A 12715-nucleotide genomic window follows, 5' to 3' on the forward strand; every position below is an offset into this window, starting at 1 on the left:
GAAATTTGTTGTTTGAGCCACCCAGTCTATGTTCTGACATGGCAGCCTGACCTAATACAGTATGTACCATAATCCTGAAAGATGAAGAGGATTAGGCTTTTGAGTGAAAGTGTGTTAACAGGATCCTAGAGCCACATATGACCGTGAGGGAAAAAACAGCTGAGCTGGAGGCAGCAGAGGGATGGAGCCCCAGATTCATCTCTATGGGGTTGGTCAGTTCGCCTGTGGACAGTGCTGTAGCATTTGAATAAGAAGCCACGTAAAGGAGCCTTGAGCCCTGTGGACATGCTCACACACCTCTCTGCCTCTCCTGTACAACTGTACATCCAAACCAAAGAAGAGTTATTAAAACCAGGATATGGACAGCAGAGCAAGATCCTGCTGCCAGCCCCTAGTGCAATAAGCCCTGGAGACACTGTTGAATGGGCCTGGCGCTGGACATTTCGACACATGGACCAGCGATGGCTGGCCCTCTGGCACCTTGGGGGAAAGGCCTGGAACCTGGCCTCAAGTGTATTCCTGGAATAACAGCTGAATGGCCCCCAAAGGTCATGGTAGTGTACCCAAATCTTCCAGGAGGTAAGAGCATCTCATGGGGAAGTTTTGTTTTATCTTTATGGCCAGTGCATGTACCTCCCATAGCCCTATATACTGACCCATCTGTAACTCCCAGAGGGAGGGGGTGAAAGCCTGGTCTACTAGACCAGGATGAGATCCCATTCCTGCCACTGTTTTATCACAAGGCCACTCTATTGCATGCATCCTACCTGATGGACAAGATTTGTCTATGCTGGTGTCATTAAAACATGTATCTTATTGTCTTTAAGGTTTTCTCCTACAGTCCTAGTGGCCTGAATGCACCCCCTGGCTGCAGCTGCCACGTAATGATTGCTCTGAACTCTCAGCCACTGCCTGCGGAATGGACGAGCTATGGACTTAATCTGCATGGGACTTTGAACCTAGCTGAATCCTCTGGCTTGAGGACTGACATAATTTTATTGCTGTTGCTATTGTTATGTCATTAGTCTGGCCACAATGCCCCAGTTTTCTTGCACAGGGACCATTACGGAAGAAGGGGAATGGGTAGACTGTAAGGCGAGATTTCTGGAGGGGTGGCCTGTGGGTAAAATTGTAACATTTCCAGAATATCTCACCAGACTTCAGTTCATTTGCATATCCTCAGGGGTGGAGAGAAGTTCATCTCCATATCAATGGGTAATTACCTGGGCAAGGAGGGCTTATATGTACCTGAGAGGTGAGGGGATGGCCGGTTTTTGCTTCTGCTGGAGTAGGAGAGAGAACCTGCTCAGCACTGGAGTTTGTAAGCAACAAACAGGTTTTCAACTTTATTTCTCCCTTTGACTGATTTTGGTTTTTAGAGGTATTTTGCCCCAGGATTTCCTCTCCCTGGACTTACAGTCAGTCTCTTCAGAATGGACCAGAGGGATTGCTTGCAGACTGGAAGGAGAGGTGGTGAGTCTGGGGTAACTGGTGGGCTGCAGTCTTTTGAAGGGGCTCAGATCCCACCTCAGCACTGCCCCCTCGATAGGGTGGGGCGAGGCTTTCTGGGCGGTGGTCAGTCTCTCCTGTCCCTAATCCTGTTTCCTGGACTGTAGGGAGAAAGGGCTGACAGTGAAGAGGGTGTCGGTGGCTGGAGCAGGCACTTAGCCTGCTCAGGACCCCAGGGCCAGCAGCCTCGGAACATCCTTGGATGCCACATTCCATGGTGACTCACAGATGCACCTCCTGGGGCTGCAGGGGGCCCCGGAAAGGAGCTCTGAGGGAGGGACAGCATCCAGCCTGAGGAGGGGCTGGGACTGCGGGGAAAGCAGCGACTCTGTCCTGTGAGGTGGCCACAGGATCATCAGTGCCTTTCCACGAGCGGCTTGGCTGAGAGCCGACCTCTACACCATGAGGCCAGGCCAGATTCTGAGCCTTCGCTCATGGTGGTGTGAGGGATCTCACATCTCCTCCTCATCCTACCCTCCTCAGTGTGTCTGTTTCCTGGCTGCCCAGCTGTATGCTATGCCTGGACACAGGCACAGCAAGCTGACAGCTGAGGAAAGCAGCACTGCTTGGAAATAGCCCCTAATCCCCAGACAGGGCTGGGTGTCTGTGGGTGTGCTCTGCTCCTTCCTCAACCCTGGGCAGCACAGAGTCTCACACAGGCCAGTTGTGGCTGTTTGAATGTTGCACTCAGTGCTTTTCCTACCCACCTCTGCTCTTAAAGCTGGGGTCCTGGTCAGGGCCTCCCACAGGCCTGGCCTGGGGAAAGTGAGGCCCTGGTTGGAAGGTCAACTGTCCTTTTTAAAAAGGTGAGTAGCCTGGTCTTTGGGGATAATGGGAATACCAAGTCTCTTACTCACCAAGCTCTGGACAACCTAGCTGACTGGGTCAGACATGGACTCAGATCAATGTTGCCATGTCCTGGCCTGGTGGAGACCTAGAACTAGATGGCCATCGGAGAGGAAGAGTGCATGGGCACCGCATCCCTGGAAGTGAGGGGCTGGCTGGGTCTCCCATTGGGCCAGCAGCCCTCTCCCCAGCTGAACAGGAGGAGGCTGCAGGGGAGGAGCATGGTGGTTTCCTCCTGAGCCACCACTGGCAAGTGAAGAGAAAGTCTTCAAGTAGGAGACAGTAAGGGATACAGTAAACAGACAAAACAGATGAAGGGGTGGTGAGTTCTGAGACTCAGATTTCAGTGAGGAATGGATTGCCTTCTTGCCTAGACTTCAGTTGCTCCTCAATCTCAGTGGCCCTGAGTCAGTGCCTCTGGCCCACGCCTTTCTTGAGCTTGACTCATTTGTCCAACTGCAGCCTGGATATCTCCACACAAGTCTCCAGAGCCAAACATACCATCTCTCAAGGGACTCTGCCCCTTGTCCTCTCATGTCCCGGCTGAGCACATCACCGCAGCACTGCTGAAGAACTCTCTTGCTGGCCCACACCTTCTAGAAATGTACAGACCTAAGCCTGGTCAAGATTAAGTCCCCAGTACCTCACAAGTTCTACAGCTCCTTCCCATGGGCTCTGGGTTTGAATCCTGCCACTATGTGCTCGTGCAGTTGGGTGAGTGACCCTCACTGTGCTTCATTTCTACATCTGTAGGATCAGGATAAGAGCACATGCCTCATAAGGTGGCTCTGAGGACTGAATTCAGTACTTGTGAAGCATCTAGAACAGGGCCTGCCAGAGCAAGAGCTGTTCTCAGAGGGCCCTTGCAGTGCTCCCCACTGCAGGCTGCTCTCCTCCAGAGCCTTGGATGGCATTCAAGGCTCCCTCCTGCCCCCTCCACATGCCCAAATGCCTGATGAGGGCCCACACCTTGTCATCCTCTGTCCACACTGTGCTTCGTGTCCCTGTGGCTTGTGCTGGCTTCACACTGTGGCGAAATCCCTCTCCCACTGACAGGAGCCCCTTGGGGTGGCTGAGGGAGCAGCTGAGGAGCAGCTCCTGAGTCAGCGTACCACGTTATCTCACTGATTTCCATAACCACCCTGGGAGGCAGAGCTGCTTTTTGCCTCATTTTACAGGTAGGAAACTGAAGCTCAGTGATTTTCAAGCTCAAACAGCAAGTAGTGGAGCTGGGATTAAGCTCAGGTGAGGAAGTCCCCAAAGTCCACGTGGCTCCACTGGCTTCGCACAAACCTCTCATGTCATTTAAGAGTCAAAAACAGGGGAAGGACATTTACAGGATGTGGAAATAATTCCCTCACTGCAGAACATAATTATGGTTTTGTGATGTATTCATTTAGCTAAGCTGGAACATGTTTCCAGAATTCTTGAATTTGGGTTGGTCTCAAGAGAAAGCTGTCAGAGTTGCAAGGGAAGTGAAGTGTCCGCCGCAGTTACACGGGACGGTGGGCATGAGGGCTGCTGCAGATGCTGGCTCACCTTGCTGGCTCACCTTGCTGCTGCCCCCCCCCCCCCACGCAGCCTCCTTCAACTTCTCTTGGGGGGCTCTGAGGTGAGCTGTGCCATCAGGCAGTCAGCCACATCTTGGGAGGCAGAGCGGGCTGTGCGGGAGGCAGATCATCTCCACAGATTCCAGCTCCTCCTCACAGGCTCCTCCGTTCAAGACCGTCTTCCCCTCCTTCCCTGCTCTCAGCCCAGTGCCTGCTGCGGGGCGGACTCACCACAGCAGCCCATCCCTGCGCCCTGGTGTGCAAGGCCTGACCCCATGGGGAGCCCGGTGCGCCCTCTGCGGGATCGGCCTGGGTCAGCCCCTCACAGGAACAGAGACTGAGTCAATGGTTGTTCGATCAAATGAATAAACAAGTGGTTGAATAAAATAAGTATTTTGGTTGCTTTAGGCTTTAAATTTCCAAAGAACTTAAAACCAGGAGAACTCATTTTTTCCCTAAAGGATAAATTAATGTATATTACCACATTTTCCCAGCTTTTAAAAATAACATAGATGGCTCACAGTGCAGTGCTTAAATTATAGTGGATTTTGAGTCGACAGGGTTGTGACTTTTTACGTTGTTTTGTGACTTTATTTTGGGGTTTTGGTGATTGTATACCCTCCTCTGTTGGGGGCAGTGATGAAGGTGATCGACAGGAATTGGATGTTCATCCATCAGAATGGCTGCCTCGTGGCAGCCCCGTGATGCTGGGCCACTGAGTGTGAAATGGAGGAACGGCTGGCTGGGCAGCAACTACTCCTATCAGGAGATCTAAGCTAACATTCTGTCTCAGTGAAAAAGCAAGCCAAGAAAACAAAGGCGGGTGCAGAATTGCAGTCTGAAATTACTACTTGTGTAGGTAGGGCCAAGGGATTGCTCAAAATGAAGGAGAAATTCAACACTGAATTCCATATCCTACACATAGGGCTAATTTGATTTTGGAAACACCAGACAACCAAGTGGAACAAAGTCATCCTTCTCAAATGAATCTAAGTTTTGAAGTCTTTCCACTGACGTATCTTTCAGCACTGGAAGCCAGGGGTCCCTCTTTCTTGGGGGCCATGATGAATGACATGTCTGCTCCAGGCAGAGCTGAAGCACAGGCCTGGTGGGAGGTGGCTGGGACAGGCAGCCTGGTTTCCAAAGACATGGACTTTGAGGTTGGACTGTCCCTACATCCTGGTTCTGCTGCCACCTGTTTGGTCTGGAGCAAGCTACTGGCCCTTTCTGTGATTCACTGGTCTCCTCTGTGGAGACATACAGTCGGATGAGGTGTCTGGAGAGGCCCCATGCAGGCCAGGCATATCAGTGTGTTTTACTTTACTTTTATTATGGTGGTTACATAACAGCACTGTTAATATTTGAAAACAAAATTACATCCTGTTCACATCCACCTTCAATCTTTTCGATTCTCTTAGGAAGACCCAGTCTAGCTTTTCAAGGTCTCTTTACATGTTTCAGACCTTTATCCAGCAAAAGGTCCTCACCACGATATTCAAAACCTTCCCGAGAGAGCACAACAAAAAGATGGTGTCATAGGTACAGTAGTCTTTAGGATAAAAGAGAAACAAGATATAAAACCTTAATTTCCTCTAATATAGGAGACTAGAAAGATCTGCAAATCTATTTTGAAACACCATCTTTTCATATTAAACAAATCCTAGTGATTTTTCAGTTTTATTTTCCTTCCCATTATGAAATCACTCTCAGGTCTTGTGTGATTTCCAGACAGTGCTATGGCTTGGAGCTCTCATACAGGCAGGCCAGTTTGGCTAGGGACACGGGCTTTGGAAGCTCACCCACCCCTCCCGGCGTACACTGCTCCCCCAGGGACCCCCAGGGATGGAGCACACGGAGGCTGGCAGTCAAGTCCATTTGCACAAGGGCTGTGTGCCGCAGAGCCTTTTCTCCAAGGGCAATTCCAACATTTGGGCAGCCGCCTGGCTTTAGTCGCGCCTTGTCCAAGAACATTATGATCTCAATCCCTGCTAGCTCACTTTAGGATCTTAACACCCCCAGGAGCCTCCCAGGCCACAGGGGGGAGAGGGAGGCACAAAGTAGTTCCTCGCATCCTGGACCTTCCCCAAATGAAAGAGGGAGGAAGAACAGGAATTGGGCCTCAGGCCTTTGTGGGTGGTCAGTGGCAGTTAGCATCACTTGGCAGGGGGCCGTGACAAGGTCATGCAGTTAGCACAGTGCATGGGGAAGAGGTGCCTGAACACTGCCGAGAGGCCAGGCAGTGTCCCTCTGCCTGGCATAGTTCCTGATTTGGGCAATGACAGGAACATAGATGTGAGGCATGAAGAGGAATGAAACTGACCACTGAGTATGTGGCATGTTTTTCTTTAGTCAGTCTTTATTTAAATGTGTACTTTTGAAATAGCTTATTAAATATGACCTTTTCAAAATTCGATTCTCACAATGTTTACAGTGAATTCTGTGCAAACATATTTTGACTGTGAGCTTCTTAATTCCTCATTTCCATTAATAAGTTACAAATTTGTATTAGAGAAAACCCCAGCTACTTCATTTATTTCCTCTTAGGCTCTAGGTTTCTGTTTGACATGTACTAAGCTAGGATAAGGGGTTGCTAGGGAACAGCTAATTCAAGCCCAGAGGAAATGTGTTTTATTTATCCAAAAAGAATTGTAACAAGGCCTTGCTTTCCAACTGAAAAGATGTGTCTCCTGATGTTGTGCAACAGTATTAAGCAACCAAATAAATTTTCAATGATTATTGTGCCTTCTTTTTTTACATTTACACTCCTCTCTTCTAACCAAATAGGCAAAACCAGGAAAATAAAATTCTAAGAGTCTCTGGACTGTCAGGGAATGTTAGAAAAATAATCTGGCTTCAGTGACTAATGAATGAAGGTCATCAGATGGGCAGCTGGCCGACCGTCCTGTGAGCATTGGCCCCAGTGCCATGAGAAATCTTGCAGGTCCCACACTACCTGCCTCAGGGCTCCATGCTGGGCACAGAAGAACACGAACTTGTGCCTCAGCCAGGAAGGGTGACACCTTGCCAGGTAACTCTACAGAAGGCACTGATCCTGGAGAGGGATCTTTCCCATTTGGGTGCAGAAGTAACTGACCAAAGAATACAGCACCCAGTATTGTAAAAAGTGAGAGTTCACATGGAAGGTGTCAGCTCATGATTTGCCACAAAATTATGAAAAAAATAAATAAGTGTACCTTTAATGTTTTGTAAATACAGCTTTAAAATTCCACTTTATACACTTGATGTATGAAAACAAGCCTGATTTTTTGTTGTTTCATGACTTTTTAAAAGAACACAAATTAACTCCTTAATCATTCTATGTGGAAGACAATATTTGGGAAAAAATTTTGTAGGTTTTCTACCTTTTCACTGAAGACTTTGATGGGACATTAGAGTGATGGTTAATTAGAAAATAAACTGAAAAAATAATTTTTAATCATTTGAGAATTTTTTAATGCATTTAATCATTATCCTTCCCAATGGCAATGTTTCCTTATGTATAAAAGTGATCTGAAGACCTGTGCAACCCTCTGGACCCATGGTTTTGTACACATGAGGCATCCCTGTGCAATGATTCCTACTCTAAAACACACTTTAGCCATAAACAACTTTTCCCATAATGACAATTATGAATGAAATATTCCAGTCACTAAGCCTACAGAAATCAGTGTGAAGCAGCAGTGACTCTATGTGGAGCTGTGGTTCTTAACCATCCGTCCCAGGTTCTCGATGGGCAGGTCATACCCCATAGGCCCTCTCTGCCCTATGACCCTTGCTAATCCATCCTATTTTTACATAGTGGGTTCCATGCTAACCCAACTATAGGTTGGGGGGTGGAGGGCACCAGGAGTCAGGCATGCTGAGGAGATCTGCTGGGATGGAATGCGGGACTGTGAGTAGTAAAGAGAGCTGAGTTGGGAGGGGGCACTGATTCCCTAGGGAGTTAGTTACAGTCAAAAGAGGTGGGTAGAGAACAAGCACATGTGATAACTGAAAACATGAATCTTATTTTCTCACATCTTTCAGGGCTTTAAGAAATCTGTCTAAATGCAGGCAGGCAAAACTGTTTTGTGCCTCTTATCCTTGGACCCAACCCTCCTCTGAGAACTTCATCCTTCTTGAGGACTCAGTGAGCCCCTCACTTGGGCTCCTACTGAGTGGCTTGTGGTGACTGAGGCATCAGGTCTGCAACCCCAGGGCTCTGCTGCCCTTCCTCAACAAAGAGTTAAAATTGCTTTTCTCAATGTCTAATAGGATGGCTCTCATTTCATATAAATAATCACAGATTTGATTAAAATGATTATTCTAGGCTAATTATTTTTTTCATTCTGATGTTTATATTCCATCTACCTTGAACAATGAATTGAGAAAAAAATAAGCATCTGAAAAGCCTTCCCAAGAACAATGACTTTTTGAAATGACACTTTTTATAGAAACTGAATAAATGAGATGGTGACAGCAGCAGGAAACTGGTGGGACCTTCAGGGGACTGCTTTCTTCAAGTCTCGAATCTGTTTAATCAAGTAGTTCTTCTCATCAGTGAACTGCTCATCATCCATCCTTTCTTTATGGAAACTGCTCAGAAACTCAATGAGTTTGGGTTGATTTTTTAATAGAATCTCCACAATAGGCTGTGCTTTGTGAGGACTGGCCACAAACACCTGAAATATAAAGAAATAAACCCCTAGGACCTGTGAGCAAGTGAGGGATGGCTCGGACCCGCCTGTGCTCCACACACTGCTGTGTTAGGATAGGAAGCCCTGGTTACACTCCTCTTTGAGGAAAATGAGTCATTCCCCATACATACCCATTTACTTGGTAGCTTGCCAGCACATCAGAGCTATGTGTGAATATTTTTTACTTGTACTTTTTTTTAAAATTGTGGTATCATTAATCTACAGTTACATGAGGAGCATTATGTTTACTAGGCTCCCCCCATCACCAAGTCACTCCCACAAACCCCATTACAGTCACTGTCCATCAGCATAGTAAGATGCTATAGAGTCACTACTTGTCTTCTCTGTGCTGCACAGCCCTCCCCGTGCCCCCCATTACACATGCTATTCGTAAGGCTCCCTTTCTTTGTCCCCCCTTATCCCTCCCTTCCCCCATCCTTGTACTTTGTTTTAATTTTAAATATTTATGTGTTTTCAACTACACGATCTTTCAGAGAATAATACCATAGCAGACACCAATTGCCACACAAATTGAACAGATTTTGCCATTTTACTTCAAATCTCTCTTTTAAAGAAATAAAACATTACAAGTGGAGCCAAACTCTCCCCATTCACCTCTCTCTACCGCCTGAGCAGCATGCGACCATCTCCAGGCACAACTTCATCCTTGTCCTTCTATTGCATGCATATTTAAAAATAAACAACATACAGTGTTTGGGTGTGCCTTTTTAATAATCTATTTTTTGAACAGGTAATATATTTATCTGGCTCAAAATTCAAAAAGAACAAAGGTGAAAAGCCCCAGAGTACCTTCCCCCACTGGAGGTCACCAATGTTACTATTTTCTGTATATGTGGAGTTTTAAAATGTACAAGTGCCCAAGCCTCACATTGCAGAGTCCAGCTCAGCAGATCTGGGATGGAGGTCTGGCATTCTGCATTTTTACAAAGTTCCACAAAAATTCTTATGTGCGCTTCTGATTAAAGCTGCAATCACAGACTATTAACTCAGCTATACTAACTATAAAAGACAGCAGTGACTATAATAATAGGACACAATAACTCAAAGCTATAATACTGATTGGTAAATTTCTCGATGAACACGTTTCCAAGTCAGATGTTATCTAGAGGATGACATGGCCAGAGCACCCATACAAGTACCTGATCCCTACGCAACTCTGCTTCCATGTTCGGCCTCCTGACTCCTCACAGAGGGCTGAGTGCTTCACCTCAGCCCAATGCTTCCCTCCTATTCCATACTGCTAGCAGCGCACACTCTACTCGGGACACACTAAGGACAAGGACCAGTTATGGAATCGGGGGGGCTACGAGGTTGAACCCTCAGGTTTCCTCCAGTGCAGAAAGTGTGAGAAAAGAGAAAATACACAGGATGTTAAGGATCTAAGAGAGGGGAATGAAAAGCTAGGGAGGGTCAGAAGAGGCAGGCATATTGTCATACTTCTGGGTCTTGAACAGGAAGGGCCCATGTTGCAGGTGGCATGAACTAGTCCCTCAGTCTTATTTTCTATTTCTTCTTGAATCAGTTTGGTAATTTGTATGTTCTTAGGAATTTGTTCACTTTTATCTATGTTATCTAGTTTGTTGGAGCACAGTTATTTGAAGTATGCTATTATAAACTTTTTTTTATTTCTATAAGGTGATTAAACTGGCCATCAAAAACCTCCCAACAAAGAAAATCCCAGGACCAGATGCCATTACTGGTACCTTCTACAAGCTATTTCTTATTTCTCATTAATTAATAAATTTATTTATTTATTGTTGGCATCATTAATATGCACTTACATGAACAACATTTTGGTTGCTATACTGCTTCCCATGCCTCCCCCTCACATATGTGTGCCAATCATAATGTCCTTTTTACCCCTTATCCCTTCCTTCCCACCCATCCTCCCCAGTCCCTTTCCCTTTGGTAACTGTTAGTCCATTCTTGGGTTCTGTGATTCTGCTGCTGTTTTGTTCCTTCAGTTTTTTCTTTGTTCTTATACTTCATAGATGAGCGAAATCATTTGATACTTGTGTTTCTCCACCTGGCTTATTTCACTGAGCACAATACCCTCGGGCTCCATTCATGTTGTTGCAAATGGTAGGAATTGTTTTCTTCTTATGGCTGAATAAAATTCCATTGTGTGTATGTACCACTTCTTCTTTATCAGTTCATCTACTGAAGGACACTTACGTTGCTTCCATTTCTTGGCTATTATAAAAAGTGCTGCAATAAACATAGGGGAGCATATGTCTTTTTCAAGCTGGGCTCCTGCATTCTTAGGATAAATTGCTAGGAGTAGAATTCCTGGGTCAAATGGTATTTCTATTTTTAGTTTTTCAAGGAACCTCCATACTGCTTTCCACAAATGGGAGAACTAATTTACTTTCCCACCAGCAGTGTAGGAAGGCTCCCCTCTCTCCACATCCTCGCCAACATTTGTTGTTGTTTGTCCTTCGGATGTTGGCCATCCTAACTGGTGTGAGGTGACATCTCACTGTGGTTTTACTTTGCATTTCTCTGATGATTAGTGATGTGGAGCATCTTTTCACATCTTGGCCATCTAAATTTCTTCTTTGGAGAAGTGTCTGTTCAGATCCTCTGCCTATTTTTTAATTGGGTTAACTGCTTTTTGTTTGTTGAGGTGCATGAGCTCTTTGTATATTATGGATGTCAACCCCTTATCGGATACGTCATTTATGAATATATGCTGCCAAACTGTAGGATGCTTCTTTGTTCTACTGATGGTGTTCTTTGCTGTACAGAAGCTTTTTAGTTTGATATAGTCCCACTTGTTCATTTTTGCTTTTGTTTCACTTTCCCAGGGAGATATGTTCATGAAGAAGTTGCTCATGTTTATATTCAAGAGAGTTTTGCCTATATTTTCTTCTAAGAGTTTTATGGTTTCATTATTTACAGTCAGGTCTTTAATCCATTTTGAGTTTACTTTTGTGTATGGGGTTAGACAGTAATCCTGTTTCATTCTCTTACATGTAGCTGTCCAGTTTTGCCAACACCAGCTGTTGAAGAGGTGTCATTTCCCCATTGTATGTCCATGTCTCCTTTATCGTGTACTAATTGACTATATATGCTTGGGTTAATATCTGGACTCTCTACTCTGTTCCATTGGTCTGTGGGTCTGTTCTTGTGCCAGTACCAAATTGTCTTGATTACTGTGGCTTTGTAGTAGAGCTTGAAGTTGGGAAGTGAGATCCCCTCTGCTTTATTCTTCCTTTTCAGGATTGCTTTGGTTGTTTGGTGTCTTTTGTGTGGTTCCATATGAATTTTAGAACTATTTGTTCCAGTTTGTTGAAGAATGCTGTCAGGATTTTGATAGGGATTGCATTGAATCTTTAGATTGCTTTAGGCAGGATGGCCATTTTAACAATATTAATTCTTCCTACCCAAGAGCATGGGATGGATTTCCATTTTTAGTATCCTCTTTAATTTCTCTTAGAAGTGTCTTATAATTTTCAAGGTATAGGTCTTTCACTTCCTTGGTTAGGTTTATTCCTAGGTATTTTATTCTTTTTGATGCAATTGTGAATGGAATTGTTTCCTGATTTCTCTTTCTTCTAGATCATCATTAGTATATAGGAATGCAACAGATTTCTGTGTATTGTATCCTGCAACTTTGCTGAATTCAGATATTAGTTCTGGTACTTTTGGAGTGGATTATTTAGGGTTTTTTATGTACATAATATCATGTCATCCACAAAGAGGGACAGTTTGACTTCTTCCTTACCAATCTGGATGCCTTTTATTTCTTTGTGTTGTCTGATTGCCATAGCTAGGACCTCCAGTACTATGTTGAATAAAAGCAGGGAGAGTGGGCTTCCTTGTTTTGTTCCCAACTTTAAAGGAAAAGATTTCAGCTTCTCACTGTTAAGTATGATGGTGGCTGTGGGTTTGTCATATATGGCCTTTATTATGTTGAGGTACTTGCCCTCTGTACCCATTTTGTTGAGAGTTTTTATCATAAATGGATGTTGAATTCTGTTGAATGCTTTTTTAGCATCTATGGAGATGATTGTGAGGTTTTTATCCTTCTTTTTGTTGATGTGCTGGATGATGCTGATGGATTTTTGAATGTTGTACCATCCCTGAGATGAATCCCACTTGGTCATGGTG

General features: G+C 45.2%; 1 protein-coding gene across 12 annotated transcripts in view; it reads right to left on the reverse strand.

Annotated features, from left to right (window-relative positions):
- CAB39L (calcium binding protein 39 like) overlaps positions 1-12715 on the reverse strand; it is a 215585-nt gene that overhangs the window by 56247 nt on the left and 146623 nt on the right. Inside the window, exon 9 of one of the 12 annotated variants that reach the window (XM_037025820.2) lies at positions 5707-8566. The exons of the other annotated variants lie outside the window; for them this stretch is intronic. Coding sequence (XP_036881715.2) covers positions 8387-8566 — 180 coding nt within the window. The 3' untranslated portion in view covers positions 5707-8386. Of the gene's footprint in view, positions 1-5706; positions 8567-12715 lie in introns of those variants that run through there. 12 annotated transcript variants of the gene reach the window in all.

The sequence above is a fragment of the Manis javanica genome, chromosome 9 (assembly GCF_040802235.1).
Source record: "Manis javanica isolate MJ-LG chromosome 9, MJ_LKY, whole genome shotgun sequence".
NCBI classification, from domain to species: Eukaryota; Metazoa; Chordata; class Mammalia; order Pholidota; family Manidae; genus Manis; species Manis javanica.